The sequence below is a fragment of the Pimephales promelas genome, chromosome 9, assembly GCF_988280905.1.
Source record: "Pimephales promelas chromosome 9, fPimPro1.hap1.1, whole genome shotgun sequence".
Classification (NCBI taxonomy): Eukaryota; Metazoa; Chordata; class Actinopteri; order Cypriniformes; family Leuciscidae; genus Pimephales; species Pimephales promelas.
In genome coordinates, this window is record NC_142777.1 from 22,102,783 (window position 1) to 22,127,088 (window position 24,306).

The window sequence follows — 24,306 nt, forward strand, 5'->3', positions numbered from 1 at the left end:
ATTAATATAGGCCTCCAAACACCAACCACTAGCACCTGCTCTCTCGCCCCCTGCAGTCCCTGACGCTTGTTTGCAGGTGTTAACTGATGCAATGATGGCACCGCTCAGGCCACGACAACTCCAATTGTCGTCCATTAATTTGATAAGTGAGTCAGCATGATGACAAACCAGTGGACATCAACTTCTATATTAATAGTAATATTAATGTAAATATCGAATATTATTAGTAGCCTATATGGCCATTGGTGATGTAAAATGAATTAATATACACATTTCCAATGGTGCAGTTGAACTGAACAATTTAGTTGGCGTAGATTGACATGATTTCATGATTTTTCTCTCTAAAGCAAATTAAGATCATTCCCTTGCATTTTATGGCAACCCAAACATGCTTGTTATTATAATATGATGGTATTGGTCAATTTAGGCTAATCTGGTTCCATGTGTGACTTCGCCATCTTTGCCTTTACTCGTCTTTTTTTAATGATGAACATCGGGATACTTTCTCCCGGACATTAATGCACCACCTTGGATTGCTTAATAAAAAAAATAAAATAAAAAATGCGCTGAAACAACCGCTGAAAACCTCACAGGTCTCCTCCATGGTTTAATTTATTTATTGTCTTATTGACAAACTTTGAAAGCAGGGGTTTCTTCAGTCAGAGACAGTGATGTTGCAAATAACTATTGACTCGCTGATGGATGAAGGTGCAAATGGATTCGCAGCGTTCTTAAACATCTACGTAAATTTCAAAAATTTGGATAGTAGGCCTAGGCCAGGACAGTAGCCTTTGACTCTGGGAATTCATCTTCACTTCTCTTTTTTTGCACACGTGCTTATAATATATGTCATCTCAGAATAATAATTTCTTATCTCTGTGTGCTAACAATCCCGCGGCAACTAGGGCGATAAAGGCCATAAGTTAACAAAACAAAACGACAAAGACCATGATAGGCTGCTTGCTTCTAATCAGCAGCTGACACTTGTTGGAATTTTAAATGAACAGAAAAATACCCCCTTTCCATTCCAGGAGGGATGTGAAGGGTAAATTAATTTAAACGCAAACATCAAGATAAATGATGGCTCCAGTTACCTTGCTTTAACATTACAATGGACTTGCAGCACATTCAAAGTAGAGTTTGAAAGGGCACATCCTGGATTAACAGTCATATTGAGCACCTTTGCATATTCATCGCTTTTCCTGCAGATGAATAAGCATTGCTGGAACTCATTGAAAAGGATTAATTGACGTGCAAATTATCTCTACCTTCCACAAACCATGTTGTATTGTTTGGTAAATATAGCGAATTAAATGACAAACACAGCCCAATTCACTTAGGCCTATTTTAAAACGTATTTTACATAAGCTTTGCAGTTCGAGATGTTCACGTTTAACATTTTACTGTAAAAGGTTATACATTTTTTATGTTACTGTAGCATTTTGTTATACACAAATAATACATGTGTGCGTGTGTGTATTATATGTGTATAACAATATAGAGTAACATTATATAACATTTTTTAAAGTAGCCATAGCCTACAGCGGAACCTTGAAAATCCTTTAGCTACCTTGTCTGCTAAGAGGGCTGATAGTGTGTGATGATATGTGTGAGTCAGTGAAGTTTTTTTAATGTTTTAAAATTAAAGTTATGCGTGAGAACTAATAGGCTAGCTCGCACAAACGTGCTCACTATCACGCCATGTTCAAGGTAATCATCTCATGAGTTTATTATGACCGCGCACTCAGTTGCGTGACAAAAAGCGTTTGGAACCGGCTCGTGTCGGTTTATCCTCTTAGACAGTGCCACCCGCTTAGCAAGCAAAGCTATGAGATTGAGTGTGGCTTCAGGGAGGACTAGGGAAAGAACCTTAAATTAGTAGGCTACTATTAGCCGGTATGCGCATGCAACCCATAAACACCCGAATAGCCTACTTATAATAAATTCTTATCTCAAAGTGATAAAACAACCCGAGAACACGTTCTGTTCGATTAGGCTGCTTAAACCTAATTGATTTAACCGAATTCCTGCATGCATCACATTTCTTATATCTGTTTGTGTTTTATTTAGGCTACTACAGATTCAATGTTTTACTTCATCCAACTAATAACCGCTACTCTTCAAACTTATGCCACGTGACTAGTGCCTACGTGTTTTTTAATCGTTGTCAAACTAATTAGAAAAAAGCCATGCCATTCTTTAGACTGGTATTTTCCAAACACAAAACATTCACTTTTATTCACTTTTATATTAACATCATACTTTTAGTTGTTCTCAACAGCTTTAAAATGAGACCAAACGAGTACTTTCATTTAGTCAAGCACTGACTGTGTTGAGTGTGTCGGTGTGCCTCAGCAAAATAGCCAGCGCCATGTTGTTACGTCACCACATATGTCAGATAGGCTAGAGCCGCTGGCATGAAGAGAAGAATGTTGTCTGAAATAGAAGAATGTGCGCTTGCGCAGAAAACAGAAAGAAATCAGTTTAAATGAATTTGGAAAAACTGTTTATGAAGATGGGGGTGGGGGTGGGTTTGAAATGAAGGTGGAGTCTATGGGGGTTGGTCTAAAATACTGCATAACAAGCTAGGAAGAAAAAAGATCCCGGCAGGTTCTCCAAAAAAAAAAGAAAAAAAAAGAAAAAAAAAATGTTTCCTTCATAGGCTTTAAAGCGTAAACTTCCGTCAGTTAAAAAAATATATTGTGTTCACAACTAGGCTATATATATATATATATATATATATATATATATATATATATATATATATATATATATATATATATATATATATATGTGTATATATATATATATATATATATATATATATATATATATATAGCCTAGTTGTGAACACAATATTTGATTCTGCTGCGATATCGGAGTTGATGCTGTAGCCTACTGTTTGGCTATATTTTATTTTAATAATTTGATTGATATAGCCTAATCATTAGGAGATAATATGTATAATGCAGTGGAATAATCAAATGTTCAATCTGCTACTGGTGCAGTTTTGTTTTTGAATTAATGTCTTCCAAGCACAACCTTGACATCGAGAGAATGGCTTATAGCATATCTCGCAAAATGTTTTGAAACAAACTCAGCACTCATGTTTATAACAGCAAGTAAAGTAAAACATCAAGTCAAGTAAACTCATGTTTACTAAGGTCCCAACAGGTCCTAAGATAATCATATGCTTAAAACGTTTGTTAGCTGCGTTAACGCTTTACAATTCTAAACTTTTTCGTCCCTCGAAGAAACAAGATGCTAAAATGGCGGCATGTTACTGTCAAGTTCAAGTGGGTCGCTGCTTCGTACATTTTGGAGTAAGGCGTAGGCTCTGCTTTAAGTTCAAGGTTAGAATTAGAACAAGAGGAAAAATGGCAAATAAATAAATGTAAAGAAAAAACTGAGGTCCTCATTTTTGACATTTCAGGATTTGTTTTAATTCCAGTCAAAAACTTGTTCACATTTTGTCATAAATAGTTTGTTAAACAAACAAACAAACAATAACGCTACTTTGAAAGAAAGTACAAGGTTTTGCTGAATTCTGAATAGGTATGTTGAAGTAACATCGTTTGCCTCGAAAATGGCACAGTGACACAGTTCATCAGTTAAACATGTGCTTTTCAGGAATAACTTGATGCGTGACCCATTTCCACGAGAAAATGTCACAGAATCACATTCAAGCTTCATTTGTACATTAGATCTGTCTAAGATCAGGGCTGAAGATACATCGAAGGTGGCTGAAATAAATCTTTATTTATTTTAACTTAACGTATAGAAAATAGTATATAAAACATATATTCATTAAATTATTTAAATAAACGTATTCATATATCACCGTTACTTACGAGGTACTGATTTTTTTAACGTTTGTTTACAAAAAGTAGTGCTGGTGGTTTGAAATCATGTTCATAAGCACAATATATTTTTATGCATAATTGTAGTCTCTTAAAAATATGTAACAATGCAATGCTGTAACTCTTGGTGTCACTGAACAACATATTTCCCTTACTTTTCCACCGTAAAAAGTTCTAGTAATCTTAATACTAAATTTCATTCACACATACAGTTCTACATCTGGAAAAGTTATTCACATAAAACAAGCAAATGTGTAATCAAAGTTTTCTATTTGTAATACCACAGTACTCATAACAAACAACACACTATATTCACAGAAGAACTACATTTAAAACGATGCAAACTGACAGACAGAAAGTTTTATTTTGAGAATGTTGTGACAGATCATTGCTCCTCTTTGAAACATTAAACACAGACTTCCATCCACAAAGACAGTTCTTGAACCATCAAAAAAATGGAATACTATACTGATTCAAATGGCTGTACCTTAAACCCAGGAATATAGGCTAATGTTTTCAAAACTGTCACACGAGTTGTTGATGCATGAATGATAGCTATACTATTACATCGTGTATCTGATCAAAAAGTGTCGTGTTGATGAAAACTGGTCAGTGGCCTCTCGAATTTGTAAGTTTCCCTGATGCTAGTAAAGGAAAGAAAAATCAATAAGAACCAGAAAATCTACATCTCATATGGCCCGATTCATCGGTGATTTAAAGAAAATAAAATAAATAATAATAATCCCAATGTTTTTTTTTTCTTTTCTTTTTATACCGGTCCTCGCGTAAACCTAACGTTGGAAAATGCATACTTGAAACTTATGTCATGTTATAATATTAATATAATTAATATTTTACGACCCAGATAAGACACATTTATTGGTTAAAAAAAGATACAATCGTATCGTGGGAACTTTAGAACTGACTCCCTTTTTCATCGTTAAAACTGGTTATTGATTCAAAACTGTACAGTCTTGTTAGAAAACATTTCCATAAATATCATTTAAGATTCGGCTATTTCGCCGATAATTAAATTACAAATTGATAAATATGGCATCATGGATATGTATTTACATCATTATTAACAAAGGCAACGTTATATTCAAAGGTAACAATCGTAAGCTAATACCACATTCTCCACCTGAAAACGGACTTGGACAACAGATTTGACTCCATCAAACAAGGAAATACATTCACGAGTAGGCTATATACTTATTTATGATTTATTTATTTTTTTGTTCAAGTTCAAGACAAAGACTTTGGCACGTTTCTTAAGACTGTCTGAAGTTTTAACAATCAATCAAAGGTGATGTGAGTGTCACCTTAATATAAAACACCGTGAAATATTCTTTCTTTCCCATTATTTTTTTTAAATATTTTTTTTCAGAAAATACATAAAATGAAAAATAAAATAATCATCTGAAATCTGAAAACTAAAGGAAAACCATTTATTCTTAGAAAGTGTTATTTCGTTATTTAATGCCTTGCTAGTTTTCTTCGAACTCGGAATAAAGTCAAATTTCGAATCCTGAGAATATAGGCCTGTTGGCGAACTCTCATCTTTTCCTGTTGTTTCAATGCCATTTTGTACGCCATAGCGTATATAGTTTTTTAAAGGTTGCTTTAACCTTTTGGTCCGCCTTTTGAGAGTCTGCTTGGAGCTTCAAACGTACCATTCGTTAAAATTAGGCGGTAGTCCATCGCTGTGTGCAGATGTATTTTGCACTGCAGACGTGGGTGTTTTTGTCGGGTCTTCAGTGTTCGCAGAAACCAGCACTGGCGGCGTGGACGACTCGTATCCAGAACTAGCAGCTGGAGACGACTCTGAGCCTTGTGATTCGTGTACCTTAAATTATAACGTCCATAGATGTATGACATATAGCCAATAACACACTTGTTTACATGGTACGGTTAAACAGTAGGGCCTATGATTTAAAATGATTTGTGATCTATGTTAAACATTTGTGAACCATATAATCCATAACACATTTAGGCCTATCTAAGGGGTTTTATTATTTACAATTAGAACATTTGAAAAAAACTTTATTTGTATGATTTCTTTTTCGCTGCAAAATCATAAAATGTCCCCTTACCTTCATATGTTTCCTGAGAGAGCTGGGGTGTGTATAGGACTTGTCACACACTTTGCAGATATATGGCTTGTCAGATGTGTGCACGTGCATGTGCTTTTTCCTGTCGCTGCTGTTCGCAAAGCGCCTGTCGCAGCCGTCGAACTCGCATTTAAATGGCTTCTCACCTGCAAGTGAGAGCAAACACTGGGGTTTTAGGGATATCACTTTTTATTCATAGAGCGGATGAGCACAACTTTCTGTTATGTAATATGCCTTTCGAAATAATAGGCCATGCGCGCTTACGCCAGATGGTTTAGTTACCCACATATCACGCTCTTTGAGAGTCCATGCTGCTGTTATTCTTTATAATACTTTCCAAGCATCTTTAATCAACACGCAATACATCTTCGTGTAAATTGCACAGTAATTGCTTAATTTGAGTGCACTTTTCTTATCTGGCTATAGTTTAATACATTAGACCGTTCAACAGCTTGCTTTACATTTCGAAAGGGGTCATTTTTAGGCACAAATCCAGCTAATCAGACTAAATGCACTTCTACCATTACATACTTTCCCAGAGCAATGTGTAGCATTTTATTTATGCACCCACAATACACAGATCCCCACAATTAGCCTACTAACTTTATAGCCACAAGCATATAAGGACAAATGAAAGAGGACAGTCCATTCACAATTTCGCTCCACAACCCTGCAGCTTTGCATCCTCAAAGAGTTTCAATGTATAGGCTACATTTGAAATATATGTTCCTCAATCGAAAGAAAATTAGTATTTCTCAGTATATGGATTATACAAGATCAAAAGGAGTTATTCTCGCCAAACATTTTACCACTCTATTTAATTCTTCCAAACCTAAAGTGTAGTTAAAGTGGCTACTAGTGGCAGTTGTTCTCCATGTTAAACTTTTATATTTACTTTAAAATTATTGTAAAAGAATATGTACAATTGTATTGCCTAAATTTATGAAAGAACTGCAATTTATGCATAGCCTACACAATTTACATACATCCTGCATAAACGGTTGTTTTTAAAAACAAACAAACAAAAAGAAAAACAATAGGTAATCAAAAGGGGGGGGGGGGGGTATGAATGCCTTACCTGTGTGAGTTCTCTTATGAATTTTAAGATTTTCTGATCTTGCAAAGATTTTCCCACAACCGGGGAACGGACAAGGGAACGGTTTCTCTCCAGTGTGCACTCGGATGTGGTTTACGAGTTTGTATTTGGCCTTAAAGGATTTTCCCTCTCTCGGGCAGTCCTCCCAGAAGCAAATATGATTACTCTGTTCTGGGCCGCCAACGTGTTCCATCGAAACATGTGTCACCATTTCATGCATTGTGCTGAAAGTTCTGTCACAAGTCTTTTTAGGTCTATTCATTTGATTCTCGTCTATCCACTTACAAGACATTTCCTGCTTAATAGGCTGCCGCATGTATCTAAAGAAGGCCCCCGGACCGTGGTGTGTGGGTACGTTCATCCCCATGTTCATGTTGATGGGATGGTTGTAGTTATGAAGCTGAGCGGTGCCGTAAGGGTCCGTACGAGGGCTCGCCACAGGTCGGTACGGATCCGGACGGCCAAAAATGTCCCCGCGTAAACCCAGGTGCATTTGACTGTTAACAACGTGTCCTCCTGGTGAAGTGTGGCTCACGCTCTGGTCGTGAAGTCCAGGAAACAACAGATGTCCCGGGTTGTCCGAAATTCCGGGGGGGCCGTGTAGACTCCCAGAAGCGGCAAAGATTCCATGCTGGGCGCTCGGTGGTGCGGTCTCTCCGATGCCTGCACCCCGGTTTCTGAACAGAAAGTCCCTGGTCGAATTGAATGCTCCGCCGGCGTAAGAAGCAACTTGTCCTCCATGGTGGTGTCCGAGCGCAGCTGCGTATCCAGTAGCTTGTGGGGTGAACGCTGATGTCTGGCTTGAGGTGATATCGTGAGTAACGGGACTTATCTTGAAGGCAGCCGAGTGAGATGAATCTGCGAAGGGACTAAGCCCCAGCCCTGGGTCTCTGTTTCCCAACTCATGGTGTCTCGGTGTTCCGAACCCCCCTACTCCTAGAGACGGGAACTGAGGAGCGCTATCAAGGAGCATAGTCATTGGGCTCAATCGAGAAAAAGCAAGCGAAAAATAAGAAAAAAAGTGAAAGTGAAAAACCCCAGCTTGATGGAGTGAAGTGGGTAACGGTAAACTGAGCACAATTTCACGTAGGCTTGAATAAAGAAATATTGAATTGAAAAACAAAATGATAATCCCGGGTCTCGGTAAACGGGAGGAAAAACTCCCGTAACTGGGATCCGCGAGAAAGAGGATCAAACTTCCCCCCCTTTCCAGACGAATGATGTCCTTGGACTGATAAAGTCAATCACTCACTCCTTGAACATAAATGAGCTCGGGAGGCAGCTCTACGCTGTCCAATGAAAGGACAGCTCTTTCTTAGTCACGTGACAAGTAGGAAGGGCGATAATTGGCTGCATGTTCGTTGATTGGCAAGGTTTAGTATTGAAAATGGCAGTTCGTTTCAGTGAGTAGATTTGATTGGTTGCTGTTGGCATTATGTGCAGGTACAGGAATGGGACTTCATTTCGATTCAGGAAAAAAAGGCTTGTTTATTTCCCGAGTTTAGCATGTCAGCTGTCCCCAAAGTTAGCCTACATCTTTCAGAATTTGCTTGACTTTTTCTTAAAATAAACAATTGCTGAATCTCTTCATATAGAAGACTTAAAATATATTAAAAGTGAGAATCTATCTATCTATCTATCTATCTATCTATCTATCTATCTATCTATCTATCTATCTGTCTGTCTGTCTGTCTGTCTGTCTGTCTGTCTGTCTGTCTGTCTGTCTATCTGTCTATCTGTCTATCTGTCTGTCTGTCTATCTATCTATCTATCTATCTATCTATCTATCTATCTATCTATCTATCTATCTATCTATCTATCTATCTATCTATCTATCTATCTATCTCATATGTACATTTATGCAACCATAGAGTTCCATGTATAGAATGCTGAAATGTTTGAAGTCGTAAGAGGTAAAAGCGTTTACAGAGCGTAGAACCCAAGAATAAAGAGAGAAAGAAATATGGTGGTTTATATTATAACGAGGAGTTTTTTTTCCACGGCGCCAAAAATTCTTTCAATTGCGGAAGTTTCACAGGGTTGCTGGTGACTCGCTGCAGGACACATAAAATCTGATCAAGTTCAGAGACGCGTTGAGTGTTTCATGCAGCGCTTTATACTCCTCCAAGCCATTTCACGTTCCCATTCCCATTCAATCTCTCCTCGGAAGGAGTTCCCTCTTTTATATTTTATAAATTAAAAACAAAAATCTCTAAATCAGACCCACATTCTGGTCTAGTCCACAGCTTTCACGCATTCACTTTCTACACATTTTCTACAATGGAAAAACGCGTATAGGCCTTGTCTAAGTTTTTAAGGTGAGTCATTGCATTAGCCTATAAAAGTTTCTTTCTGATCACTTTCATGTTTTATTCGGGTAACATAGCTTGCTACTAAATCGTGTAACAAGATCTTACGTGTTTTGAAAAACTAGGCTATTTTTTTCCTCTAGTAAATAGCCTACATTTTTATTAAAACGTAGGAGCCTAGTAAATTTTAATTGTTCATTAGCTTATTAGAATAGCATAAGAACTTTACTATGCTTAACAACACAAGTTTAAAGCAGATTGCTGGCAAAAGCTCTATATCCAGCAACCTCTATCCCCACCCTCCTTTCTGCGATGTCTTGTTCTTTCCTCCTTCTCTCTCTTACTCTCCCTTTCGTACACGAGCAGACATGTGAGTATTCTGCAGCGACGGACAGCTCCTCGGCGATTTTTTAAAAAGGTTTCATTGTCTGCAGTCAGGCCACGGATTCTTCACTTTCCAATCTAGATTCAGACCTATCTGTTTAAATGTGGACGCGCTTAATATATTATCATGTGACATTCATTTCCGGGCGGGGCTAGGAAATAGCTTAGTTCTTAAGGACGTGCTTTGCTTTCTCTATGCACGGAATTGTTCCGTTACTTCATTTAACTTCTTTACGGCCCTAACTCTGATGCCTACCAAAAGGCAAACGTGGGCAGGATTCGCTTTTAACTGAAGGGGGCCTCGTGCGTTATTTACATCACAGAAAATTAAAATAACTGATAGGCATATAATTACATAGAACAGAGCTACATTGCGACCGATTAGACTATTTTAGTTAGTTAAATAATGTTTTTTTTTTTGTCAAAATAATGCCATAATTCTATATCTGCCGCCCCCTTGAGTAGATAGGCATTCGTATTTTTTTTTTTTTTTAAGTCAGAGCAGAATTGCCTGGAAACAACTTAATACTGAATTCTGGTTATTCGGGCTAAACAATTATCAACCATACCAATTATAGAGTCGTTGAGAATTATTGATGTATACTGCTACGTCCTGTCGATTAATTTTCCAGTTATCAATCTCAAATTAAATTTATTAAATTTATTAAAATACACAAAATTAAACCGCAATAAAAATAAAAATCACTTAGCCTAACCTACCAATTCGTCATCCTTTCTTTTTGGGAAATTGTTTTATTTAATTCTATATAGGCTTATTATTTTTGTGGTTTAAATTAATATTCTTCCCTTGAGACATTAGCTGTGTTTGCTCTTTCTGTGTGTTTTTGCGGACATGTTGCTTTATCTTTTTCTGTATCTGTTAAATATTCAAAAGTCTTTAGCCTTTTTTCTATCAGCCTTTGTGGAGGAGCGGTTCTGTTTATATCAAACACTCAATCAGTGATGAGATAACCGTGGCACCTTAAATTAACATGTGTCTATATAATATTTGTTAACTTTGTTAGCACAAATGACAAGAAATTTAATTTGTCGAGCCGTTATGCATCTGATTATTAGTAAATGCAAACTGCCATATAGACTATTGTGCTATATGTCAACCCCCCTAAAAAACTAAAAAAAAAAGAAAAGAAAAGAAAAAGTATTTTAGAGTCCTTGTTGTGTGGATCTTGTCTGCTTCTCACTCAGTTATATAAGTTCACTGCAATGAGGAATACTTTTTCTGTATTTCAAATCTCTCTCTCTCTCTCTCTCTCTCTCTCTCTCTCTCTCTCTCTCTCTCTCTCTCTCTCTCTCTATATATATATATATATATACACACACACACACACACACACACACACACACACACACACACACACACACACACACACACACACACAGGAGCAATGCATGGCTTTATTGTTGGATATTCCCTGGATATGGGAATGAAAGGCATAAGGCTACATTATATTTATAATTACAAAATAGACACAACAGATATACAAGGAAGAGAAGTGGTTTACATGTTTGCAAATGTACTTTATGTTCTACGTATCTAAATATATCTTATTTTGTTTTAGTAATAAGCTCACCTCTCAATTGAGTTATCTTAAGATATATGTAAACAACTATGGATGCATTGGATTGATATTAGACTGTTGAATGTAGTTTTTGCACTGTGGGTATGGCAAAGACCAGCTTGTGAACTATAGATGTGTCATTTAGTGACCATTAGCCTACTTGAATTGATAGAGCAAAAAATGCTATTTTTAGTGTCTTATCACCTTTCTAAGATCATTGATTTCTTCATTTATGCACCTTCTCTCATTTAAATATTCTTGCACTGACCCATTTATTGGCAGAAGAAAAAAGAAGAAAGATATGAATCAGGATACAAATCAGGAAGAGTTGCTGTGTTTTGTGAGAGAAGACTCCGTTTTGTTGCACAAAATAATATCTGTCACCGTCATGGTTGTGAATATCATGGTCATTTATCTGAAAACTGCATTAGGACTCATTACAAAAGTAACAAGTCTTGGCCTCTATTGGGTTTTCATTTTATTATATTATGTTTGATTTGACTCTGTTGATGTAGTGACAACAATGCTTTTTTGACTGTTAATAATGCCTTAATTTTGACTGTTGTGAATACAGTGACTGTAACCTCAGTAAATATTGTTGTCTTGTAATGTTTACTCTATCCAAGAACTTCATGTGTGGGAAGAATTATATCAGTAAATAACCCAAGCTTGTGCCCACTCAAAAGGCAGAGAGTCTTCAGAAGAAGTATATTAATTTCTTTTTTCTTTTTTTTTGTTTTGATTAAAAAAAATGTTGTGAAGCAAGCGATTATTAGTAACATATAATCAACGATTTTATCTTAAAACTTAATTCACATAATTAAATTCTATACCTATCATGTCAACATTTTGTGTGGTTATTTAAACATTTTGAATTGGCTCTTCTACCAGGTATTCAGTTTGATGTACACACACTGATGCTGTGTCATTCTTTTTACAAAAGCAGTTAATTAATTGTTTGTGGTGAAAATATACAGATATTTCATTTTTGTCATTTTATATCGACAGATGCAATTGACACCAGATCATTTGGGGTTTGTAAATGTTGAATGTGTGAAACTTTTATAATTTTTGTAACCTAAAATGTCAGAAGTCTAATAACTCTTTCATATTCCATGGCCAAAAAACGTTATATTTAGCGATTATGCGATATTTAGGTAGCCTATTATTTGACCCAGTAGCCTATTTTTTTTTATTGTGGCCTAAAGCATGCATTTTTTTAAATCATATTTGCTTGCGTATTTAATATTTTATTAATATATGCATTGATTTTACTATTAATGCATTTAATGTATCTATTCATATATATATATATATATATATATATATATATATATATAATTCATAAATATATATATAAAATGATTGTTCTTTTTATCACAGATTTGCAACTCCATAAAAATCCTATAAAAATGCACGCAAAAGTAAATACGTAAATCTAATGTAAAATATGTAAATATAGCCTAAGTAAATCTCTTCACTAAAAAAACGAAATAAATTAAACTCACCACTACACATGCTGGGCAAGGACACTTTACAATATGTGGTTATTTTAAATGTATTGTAATTTAATGTTTACATCTTTGTATGAAAACTGTCAAAAAGAGTGAAAAAAAAATCTAGATTCTGTCGCATTTCACTTGTAATATTTACCTGCAAGTAAAATTATTATAGACGCTCAACTGGGTTGCTACAATATATACTGCAAAAATATAAGTATATTTTTGATGGTAAAACAACACCATCAGGCCTACAATGGACCGAGTATTACCAAAGTAGCCTATATTCTATTTAATTAAAGTTAAACCATATTGAATAGTAAAACAGACATTTGTGAATGATAGAGACGTGCGGTGAGAATTTGACGTGAAAGAGAATTTTGATTTGCTTTCACAGTTGCATAGCATTCGTAGCTCAGACGTTCTAATAATTCATATGTAATTTAAACATTTCGATATTTTAGCCAACAATATTCATTCGGAACTCTGGTGCATTTAAGTCACATATGAGACAATATCTGGCAGTGCGCGAGCGGCACATATCAAAGCATTTTCACTGGGATATTTGAAAACGGAGTCGTGTGGTGAACGCCTGCGTGTCCCTTTTAAAACAAATCCAGGGACTGTCAATCATCGCGCATTCCGACCAATCCCAAAGCACCGTTTTTTAAAAGCTGGTTTGCCTGCTGTGCTTTTATATTGCAGTATGGCCTGGTTCGGAGAATTTTACTACCACGGTTAATGCCACAAATCAAGAGGGCAAAGTGAACGGCATGGGACTCACACCAATCTTAACGAACCTGGGTCCGATTCCTGCGTCTGAGAGGTTTACTGGCAATAACTGCACATGCAGATGATACAGCGGGGGAAATGGGGAAGAGTTTTGTTGGTAAATCGTAAACGTTAAAGGTTGGTTGATTTGCCAAACCCTCGTTCAAGCTCGCAACAAAACATGACAAGCCTGTCGCGGTTTAGTGGCTGCCCTCTTTCTTGCGTCAACCCTGGGGAGAGCAATACTGAACCCAGCATGGTGCTGCCACCTTTGGCAGAGGAGCACATGGGGCACCCCACTGGCAGTTCCTTAAAACTCTGCCCCTCGCAAAATTTGCGAGACTACCACGAGACGAGGGCCAGTGCATATGTTGACCACTCGGTTACCCATTTTCCAGACACTGGATACACCAGTCATCGCTTAGAACCAAGTCCTAGGGGCATTATCATTGGGACAAATCTGTCAGCAGCAGGCATGCCACCAGTAACTGATCAGCTGGCTCCGAGACCTAACCAACATGGCAATATTGGAAGGTACCGTGACCTCCACAGCTATAGGGATGGCAGGAGCCACGCGTTCTTCACCACGTATCAAGAGCAGGCCCATGGCTCGTCAGACGGAACCCGAGATCTCAGCAGCCAAATGATGTTGGGTCTTCCCGGAGATCTTCTCTCGCGGACGCACCCGTATGGGCAGTCGGTCAATGGCCCCAGGGCCAACAGCCAGCAGCTAGTCACCCAGTTCTTGGAGTTCTATAAGCCACTGAATATGGCCATGCAACGAGGAGGGGGTGACGCCTTCCTGAGGAGCTCCAGGCAGAACCCGAAGCACGAGCTCGTGTGTAAGTGGAGTGACGGCCAAGAAGGCACTGGCAAGCCGCCCTGCGCCAGGAGTTTTGGGACCATGTATGAACTCGTCACCCATGTGACGATTGAGCATGTCGGAGGACCGGAGCACTCTGACTACGTTTGTCACTGGGAGAACTGCCCAAGAGACAGAAAGCCCTTCAAAGCCAAATACAAGCTGGTCAACCACGTCAGAGTGCACACTGGAGAAAAGCCCTTTCCCTGCCCTTTTCATGGATGTGAAAAAGTTTTTGCCAGATCCGAAAACCTCAAGATACACAAGAGAACGCATACAGGTTTGTTAAATAATAATCATGTTAATAATAGTAGAAATAGTAATATAAAGATAGGCTTCAGACTTTTGGAATTGTTTCTAAATCTTTTTCAAAGTGTTTTACTTAACATTGTTACAACACATTTTTTTAAACGAAGAATTGCCACAGAATAAATAAATAACACGTTTGATTATTTTATCCCAAAGTAACGTTATATCATATTAAACAACGGTAGCCTATAGTTGTTCAATTATGTTTGCTGTACATAAACACGGATTTTGGCATAGCATCATGTTTAATGTATTTTCAAAATGTTTCTGCATAAAAATAAATGTAGAATTTTTGCACTCTATAGAATTTAATAATTTTTCTGAAACACTTAAAATTAAGCGCCCATTGTTTGTTCTAACGTTTGCTGTTCGTATTAGTGGAATATGTTTTTATTTCGTTTTTATAAACCGTGCTGGTGAAAATCAGTCCACAGGCCAGTTGTTTGGGTGCCTCTCATTCATGCAGTGAAAATAAATAAATAAATTCCAGGGCACCGGAGAGCTGTGACGTAGCGTTTACGCAAGGCGCAGCTGAATTCTCTGCCATGTGCACACGCTCGTGCTTGGCACTGAAAGCTTTGAGATCACTACACTTGAAACTGACGTCACAATAATCCTTAGAATATTAAATTTCAATATACATTTCCCCAATACTGTTTTTTTTTTTTAAATATTATTATTTATTTAACTACTAGGTAGGCTATGATTTAGCCTTTATGTAGCCTAAATAATTTATCGATTAGTCTAATTTAGCTACCAAACCCACAGTTAACTTTCTTTTTCTCCTAGAAATCAATTAAAATAGGAATTCATCTTTGGCTAATAAAGCACATAAAAATATGAATGAGGTCGACTAACTGACGGATATTAAGATTTATTAGGCTGTTGTTCACTGAATGCATTAGAATTTGAAAATGAATTACTGACGCATAAATTACCTAGAAGCCAACTATTGGTTATGGCATAATTCAACTTATGATAACAGCCTAGTCTGTTTGTTCTTATTTTATTTTTCCTTATAACTGAAATGTATTTGATGCAGGCTGTAGCTCAACCAGCTATATATGCATTTACGCTTCATTTAGGCTATTTAAGCTAAGGCTAAGTCTGTTTTAGCATAGTGTAGGCTAAATCAGGATATTGAATGAGCAGCCATTGCATGGAAACAACTGAATGGAAAATACCACTTTAAAGAATGATAGGGGGGAAATAGGGCTAAATGGATTTTTTCCCCGATTTATCACATTTTGCATGTAGTACGAGAGTGTTGTATAGCCTAAATTTCTCTCCTCGCCTACTAAAAGCTATTGTTCAATGTGTGGAGCAGCACACTTTTTATTTCCTACAACATCCTGCATAACACTAATGACACAATGCACTCAGAACTGATGAGCCATGTACATTGACTGTACATCCCACCCGTAACTCGCGTTTCCCCCTCCTCTGCCCGTTTAGGTGAGAAACCGTTTAAATGCGAGTTTGAGGGCTGCAATCGGAGATTCGCAAACAGCAGTGACCGGAAGAAGCATTCTCACGTTCACTCCAGCGATAAACCCTACACGTGCAAGGTCAGAGGCTGCGAAAAATGTTACACACACCCCAGCTCCTTGCGCAAACACATGAAACTCCATTGCAAGGCCTACATTGCCAAAATCGGTGAAGACGACGAGCACCTTGTTGAGGCCAGGTCTCTTGAGGTGGCAGAACAGCAAGAAACACCCGCCTCTACAGTGACGGGATCGATGACGACTCCCTCCCAAGAGACTCTGTCTCCTGAGACGCGAAATGAGTCGACTATGAGGTCACGTTTCCATCACACTTTTGAAAACAGTTTGGACTATACAGCTCACAGGCCACAGTCCCTTTTGGACCCTCTGTTGCTACAACGGGGCAATTATAGACCCGAGTCTGTGCAATACTCATGCAACCAACCAAGCCATACTTTCCCACCTAGCCATAGAACTTTTACGTCCAACTCATCTTTTCAAAAAAGTCTGGTAAATGGCTGGTACACTTGTCATAGCGCCGTGGACACATTTTCACACAAACACTGACTGATGTAGCCTATAATGTGATTCGGCCTTGTACTCGGCGTGTTAAAGCGTGACGGATGACAGCCGAAGTTTTACTAACTCCTTGTGTAAAATTGTCAGGCTTACAAAATAGGATAGTGCAATTTGTTACTTTACGTGAGCTTTATCTGTTGTGTTCTTGTATTGGTGAGACGTCGGTGACGGTGAATTTTCCTAAACTGTAAATAGCTTATTTAACCTTTATTACTAAATGTCTATAAAAGTTAGGCTATAGATACGTTGCCAAAGTAAAATTCTTATATGAAATATAAAATATCTGTAAACAAGATATCAACAGGCGGAGTAGAATACATTTCTAAATAATAAAATTAAGTTATTTCTGCACAGAAAAAAGGGCGAGGGCCTATTCCGAGGAGGCAGGACCTATAGTGGAAATGAGAGATTTATCTCTTGAAAAGTTATTCATGAAGTTAATAACATGTGATTTTTTTTTGTAAAGTAGTCTACAACATGTAATTTATAGCCTATGTATTTTCTGTCACCGCTTAAATTTTGTTCGCAGGTTATTACAATAAAAATATATATCGTTTGTCTTTATGTGATGTGTGAAGGTGACCTGGACGCGGCCTATATATTATTTTAAGATATTCTCACCATTGGGTGCATTTTTATACCTCAATAATTTTAGTAGCTATAACAGTCATCAGTCCCCTTCATGAGAATGGTTTAATTAAGATTCTACTGTATATACTGTACAATTAATTATGTATTCAAAGTTTCATTAAAGTAGCCTATCTCTATTCTCTTTCATCAGGCTTGTGATTTAAACTTCATGCTTCTCAAAGGAAACGTACGTGCGTGAGTTCAGTAAGCTTTTGGATTTTATCTGCCTGTTAATTTCACGGATACAACATAGGTGTGTTTAAAAAAAAAATTAAAAAGAGAATATATATAGCCTACTAGGCCTATAGGCTTTTTATATATGCCTACTTTTAGTACTTTTCAGATTTGTACAATGTCCAAAATATTTATTTTGAGAAAGAAAGTGTTTTCAGTGAAGGCGATTTCGCGGCCAAAGTCACCTCAAATGAACTCCGGCATGTTCCAATTTAACAGCCAGTTTAACTCGTCGTGATTGTATTCTTTTATGCGAACTGTAATTTCGTTTACTATTAACTTTTATTAAAACTGCAGTGCAACATGACAGGGCATGAATACGGTGTGAGCGAGGATATTGGCCTTGTTCTACCTGCACGCATGCAAGTTGCTTATTGTACGAATGTGTTGGTTTTCAATTGAATGAAAATGAGCGCAAATCCCAACGCATAATTGACTGTAATCTGTCCTCTGTATAAGAACCAAAATGGCAAATTTGAAAAAAAGCAGTAAGGTTGGTATTGAGAAAATGTTAATACTGAAATCACTTTCAGTACACCAGTTGCATAAATAAAGTGCTATTGCATATTTTCTGCTTTGTGCTCAAACTCAATACTGTCCCAATTTTTTAATTGATTCTGTATATTTTGAAAAATCTGAACATGAGCTGTAAGGCTCTAAAGGCTGCAAAGATGAAACTTGGGGCCTTCGGTATGGTGCTACCATTGGAATATTGAGATCCAAAGGTTGTTTTATAGTTTCTTATATAAGTATTGTTACTCAGATAGTTTGCACTTTTTTATGCTATTTTATGCTCCGGTTTTGCCAGGATTTTTGTGCATGTGTGTATTGTGGTGGTAGGATAGTTTAGGGTGTGAAGCAGCTAAAATGACTATGTATTGCATTTTAAAAGACTAATTTCTTTCCTGGTTGGTTAATACAATAATACATTTAATTCATAGTTTAAGAGCCCAGTTCCCACTGTCAAGGATGGTGCCTCAGGCACCAATCATTATAACCTACTTATAGAGAGAAACTAGTGAAAAATCGAGTGACCACAGAATACAGTGAACCTGTGTTTTGGGGACTAAGGCTTGAGAAAAACAGGTTTAACTGGGGGAAAAGGTGACTACCGAGGCTTTTGACCCTGTGCGGCTTCTGACATATTTTTTTTAGTTTATTCATTTAGCTATTGTGAATAACCTTAGAAAGGTCATGGGGCAAATGTAAATCTGTCTCTCCAATGAAACTTCATACCATCAGCGCCAGACTGATGTGGTATGTTTAAAGCAAGTTGTTGCGAATGCTAGGAAAACATGTTCATATCTTGGTTTAATGAGATATTTCCAAATGTACCATATAAAACTTGCATTAATTGGGTTGTCATTGGAAAGGATCTTTAACACATAGAGATACTTGCATCAATTTGGTGCGTACTGCATGTGTCCGAACTGATCCTGTCTTCTAAAATTATGATACCTTTCAAAATGCCTAATATGTGAAATCATATGGTTAATTTGAGTAAATTGCAATCGTAAAAATCATTTGGAATCTCACTTGTTTCCAGCACTAATAAAATGTATGATTTTCAAATACACAAAAATATTCTCATTAACAAAACGGCTTCAAAAGTAGCTGAGAAATGTAGCTGAAAACAACTGAAATCACATTATTGATCACATCATTTTTTTGCATTTCTTTTAGAATTAATTTATTTTTGACTCGTGTTGCTGTTTATAGATAATTGGAAAAATTACTTTACAGACTCTCTAATTTGTCATTTTGACATCTTTCTTCCTCAAACTATCCTGCGATTGAAATCAAATGACAAAATTGTATTTGAAGACTGATTGGATACTATCGTACACTCCCTTTATAACCTCACGGTATTAGCAGATGCTGACCTCCTCCTTAGCTTCATTTTTACATTCTTGCAACAAGCACTTTATTTTATAGTTCTGCAGTTATTGTAATTAATATAATAAGAACTGACCCTAAACCTACTCCTAAACCAATAATTTAACTCAATTTAGTCCCCTTACTGGTCATTTCTTAAGTAAAAACCCAATCTACTTTCAAAATTTAAAGCGAATTAAAAAAAACCCTTTTATCTTGAATACTTATTTAGTTTAACTGCATTGACGCTTTTAAAACAGCAATTTTTCCTTTATTAAATGTATGTACACAAAACAAATTGTTTTGTTTTAATTTGAATGGATTCACTCTCTGAAAGCAACTTTCAGGAGGAGTATTTTATGAGAATATCCCAGAATAAGTGTCTCTGTTTAGTCCTGTATTTATTTTGTCTAGCAAGTGCAGTGATGGTGTCCATTTTCTTCAGTCAGAATTTAGATCTCTCTCTTTTTAATGTCCGTTGTTCATCTTAACATTTCCAAAAGTGTCGCACTGAACAATATTTCTTCAGGAATATCTGATCTTTAGCTGATTTCTTTTAAGGTTCCTTTACTGTGAATGAGATGATTCTTCTCACCAGTATTTCACTGCTACTCTCAACCACTTTTCACAGAGTGCTTTCTGCCTAGCAACAAGGATGTATGGCGAAGATAAGTTTGGATTTATGTCTATATGTGACAATTTACAGTATCTTCAACTTTATTATGCGTCTACACACTCTATACTTTAATGTAACAGATATCGTGCGTCATACACTCTAAAAAATGCTGGGTTATTTAATCAACCCAACCGCTGGGTTATGAAATGTTTGACCCATTATGGGTTATGTATATGGATTTTGACTCAACACATGAGTTGGAAAAAATAACCCATCTACCCAACATACACCGTTGACCCAGCACGTGGGTTGTTTGTGCTTCGAACGTCATCACATCATCACAAGAAGAGTCCACCATACCCGGATCCACCACACACCGAGCGATCTTCAAAGAGAACTTCACTTTTCATCGAGCGAGGGAAATAAACTAAGGTAGAGTACTCTACATGTCATTTCTAATATATAAGACATATATGTTAACAACTAAGTTATAAGCTGGGTTGGTCGGAAGAGGGTGAGGCAAAGATGACACGTATTGATGCAATGGCCGTGAAGTGTTTATTTATAGAAATTGCGGTAAACGGTCTAACTTAGTGTCCGGAATACAGTGAGTCTACTTTAACGTTACCTTTCTAAAGTAATATCTTTATATTGTCGAGGCTAGTTTGTCTGGCTTGTTTGGCTAGCGTTAGCCATTGAGCCGTTATCATTGAAGCACTAGCAAGCTGCTAGCTATTTTGAGCGCGCTATTTTTTCCCTGGAGCATTTAATGTGAACACAGTGTTAGACTGATTAAAGTATGTATAAACAGTGAGATAACCTGATATGCAGACTAAATGCATGTATGTGCATTTATTTAAGTAATATGGTGACCCGCGATAGATAAGAAAACATTTCTTATATAAAATGGCGGCCTGGCTAGCAGGCTAACTTACATTATTTTAAGTTAACTGGATATAAATGAGCGCGCTTTTTTGCCCTCAAAGCTTTTAATGTGAAATGCGAAGGTATAACACAGTGTTAGACTGATTAAAGTATGTATAAACAGTGAGATAACCTGATATGCCAGACTAAATGCATGTATGTGCATTTATTTAAGTAATATGGTGACCCGCGATAGATAAGAAAACATTTCTTATATAAAATGGCGGCCTGGCTAGCAGGCTAACTTACATTATTTTAAGTTAACTGGATATAAATGAGCGCGCTTTTTTGCCCTCAAAGCTTTTAATGTGAAATGCGAAGGTATAACACAGTGTTAGACTGATTAAAGTATGTATAAACAGTGAGATAACCTGATATGCCAGACTAAATGCATGTATGTGCATTTATTTAAGTAATATGGTGACCCGCGATAGATAAGAAAACATTTCTTATATAAAATGGCGGCCTGGCTAGCAGGCTAACTTACATTATTTTAAGTTAACTGGATATAAATGAGCGCGCTTTTTTGCCCTCAAAGCTTTTAATGTGAAATGCGAAGGTATAACACAGTGTTAGACTTATTAAAGTATGTAAAAACATTGAAGTAACATAAAATGTCTGAATGTAAAATACATAGAGGGTCTCTCTATATTTTGGCTGTTATCTTCACATTGGATTACATTCTGCTGCTAGTCTGCATTGCATTTGCATGGTGACATCTGAATAGTTAATACAATAGTAATTGTATATTACTTTAACCTCATTTTGTGTTTGTTTCAGATCAGGTCAGCTTTGTCATTGACACAACAGAGTGGCAGCTGACAGACCTTGTTGAAAGATTTCAAGGTAAGAAATATTTGTTTTCACATCCACAGCATATCAAGTCTGCATTGCTACTCAAGCCCTTTTCAGACATTAATTCTTATGAAATATAAATTTCTTTGTGTTTTGTATTTTTTGTCTTTTAGAGGAGGGGACTGATGAGGAGAGTTTTCTTCTTTTAGATGAGGCTACCATCAACAGTTGATCCCAAGAGCTGGCCCTGGGCTGAAGTTCTTCAAAAAATTAGAGGACTTGTAAGATCAACATTAGAGGCACACACAGTTATTATTTCTAAATATTAAAAGGGATAGTTTACTTTGAAATACATTTTCGATATGTTTTAGCTTACCTCAAGGGCATCCAAGATGTAGGTGTCTTTGTTTCCAAAGTATTTTCAATTTTGTTTTGTTTTTTCGGTTAAACCGTTGGCATTGTTGTCTATCAGTCATACACTGGAGGTTTAGGGGGTCCTCCCTCGGTTCACCTCAAAGAGCATGCACAGAGAAGTCAAAATTAAACATGATTTAATGACTCGTAAATGTAAGTACACATTGATGGCCTAAGACAATAAACGAGCGGTTTGTGTGAGAAAACGAACAGTATTTATATAGTTTTTTACCTCGTGTAACTCAGCCATTGGCAACTGATCTGACGGCAGAGGCGTTTCAGTCTGTGCATGCGCCGGAAGTGACGTCACTCATTGTTTACACAGAGTTTCGGAAGTTTTACCTTTCACTGTGAAGATCTAAACATATTTATATATACAGGAAATCGCAATGGAAGATTTCGATATATCTAAATGTTTAGTGAAAGGTTAAACTCCCGAAATCTCTGTGTAAACAATGAGTGACGTACACACGCAAGCGATCACTTCTGGCGCATGCACAGACTGAAGCGCCCCTGCCGTCAGATCAGTTGCCAATGGCTGAGTTACACGAGGTAAAAAAAATATAAATACTGTTCGTTTTCTCACACAAACCGCTCGTTTCGTGTCTTAGGCCTTCACTGCGTACTTACATTTACGAGTCATTCAATCATGTTTAATTTGGACTTCTCTGTGCATGCTCTTTGACATGAACTGAGGGAGGACCCCCTAAACCTCCATTATATGACTGATTGACAACAATGGTTTGCCCGAAAAATATCAAAATTGAAAATACTGTGGAAACAAAGACACCTACATCTTGGATGCCCTTGAGGGAAGATAAAACATATCAAAAATTAAATTCAAAGTGAACTATCCCTTTAATAGTTTCTTTGGGAAGATACCAGAATACTAGCTAATGGCTCCCGTTGACTGTTGGCCTGTTAAATGTTCAGCCAGTTCATTCATAATTGAATGTTTTCCTACTTCAGTGATATTAACTGCAGTTCCACTAATATTGTTGATATTAAAGTAATAAAATAATTTTTCAAAGACTCCATTGTTGTTTTGTTTTTGTATTGTTTAAGTGTTTATTGCATAATCTACGCATACATCTAGCATGTATTCTGTTCTAGATTTGTAGTGTAACTGTTTTATAGTTATGAGTAGTCAATTGCCTTTCATTTTCTTAAATTGTACTGTAATGTGCTAGAATTAGTCTGGCATATGGGTTAATTTGACCCAGCATTTGGGTACACTATATAACAAATATGTAGTTGAATCAACCCAGAATTGTAATTAATTTGACCCAGCATTTGGGTACGCTATATAACAAATTTGTAGTTAAATCAACCCAGAATTTTATTTAATTTGACCCAGCATTTGAGTAGAAATGAACAACTCATCTGTTGGGTTAAAAATGACCGACCCATCTTGCTGGGTCAAATTAACTACTGTTGGGCTGGTGCAATATTGATCCAGCGGTTGGGTTATAAAATAACCCAAGTTGGGTTATTTTTAACCCATCATTTTTTAGAGTGTAGATTATTTCACCATTGCATCCTCAAAGTGTGACCAGAACTATATGATCCCAATGTCTGCTGCGTTCCACCTGCTCAAAATGACACATCTAGCAGGATCAGTGTGAAGTTGCGTCAGCCTGGTGAGGGGGTGGTGGCTGTGCAGGCCGATGGGGTGTGATTTTAATTGGATTCCTGCCTTTTCCAGTCGTCCCCAGGTCAAGCCAGTGGTGTTGGTGTTCCCTGACTTGGGCTTCTTTTCATCCCAACCCCCTCCTGTACATAGCAGCCCACTTTTCCACTCTCTCATCTGCTGCAGTGCCTGTGCTCCTGGCTTCCCTCTTCTCCCAAGACTCCCTTATACCGGCCCCTTAATCTGTGCAGTGGTGTGGTCCTGTGGCGGGTGGGTGTCATCAAATCACAAAATTCACATTTGATCTCGCATCCTTCAGATAGTTTACAGAGTCGCCATCG

The 24,306-nt window shown here is 37.1% G+C and overlaps 2 protein-coding genes across 6 annotated transcripts in view; one reads left to right on the plus strand and one right to left on the minus strand.

The window, feature by feature from the left end:
- Nucleotides 1–24,306, plus strand: part of zic6 (zic family member 6) — a 92,457-nt gene that overhangs the window by 48,192 nt on the left and 19,959 nt on the right. Inside the window, exons 1-2 of one of the 5 annotated variants that reach the window (XM_039665751.2) lie at nt 13,348–14,752; nt 16,237–18,278. The exons of 2 other annotated variants lie outside the window; for them this stretch is intronic. In XM_039665751.2, coding sequence (XP_039521685.2) covers nt 13,792–14,752; nt 16,237–16,835 — 1,560 coding nt within the window. In that variant the 5' untranslated portion in view covers nt 13,348–13,791 and the 3' untranslated portion in view covers nt 16,836–18,278. Of the gene's footprint in view, nt 1–8,791; nt 9,386–13,345; nt 14,753–16,236; nt 18,279–24,306 lie in introns of those variants that run through there. 2 more of the 5 variants (XR_016169687.1, XM_089134867.1) reach the window with 2 other exon arrangements.
- On the minus strand, nt 3,419–8,337 carry zic3 (zic family member 3 heterotaxy 1 (odd-paired homolog, Drosophila)). The gene is made up of 3 exons (XM_039665753.2): nt 7,050–8,337; nt 5,954–6,117; nt 3,419–5,706 (listed from the first exon to the last, which is right to left on the minus strand). Exons 1-3 carry the CDS (start codon nt 8,044–8,046, stop codon nt 5,524–5,526), a joined length of 1,344 nt encoding a protein of 447 aa, XP_039521687.1. The 5' UTR covers nt 8,047–8,337; the 3' UTR covers nt 3,419–5,523.

Coding starts and splice junctions, on each gene's coding strand:
- zic3 (XM_039665753.2), bottom strand. CDS start 8,046: ATGACTATGCTCCTTGATAGCGCTCCTCAGTTCCCGTCTCTAGGAGTA. Junction 6,118..7,049: donor TCATAAGAGAACTCACACAG/GTAAGGCATTCA, acceptor TCTCACTTGCAG/GTGAGAAGCCATTTAAATGC. Junction 5,707..5,953: donor CTCTCAGGAAACATATGAAG/GTAAGGGGACAT, acceptor TTATAATTTAAG/GTACACGAATCACAAGGCTC.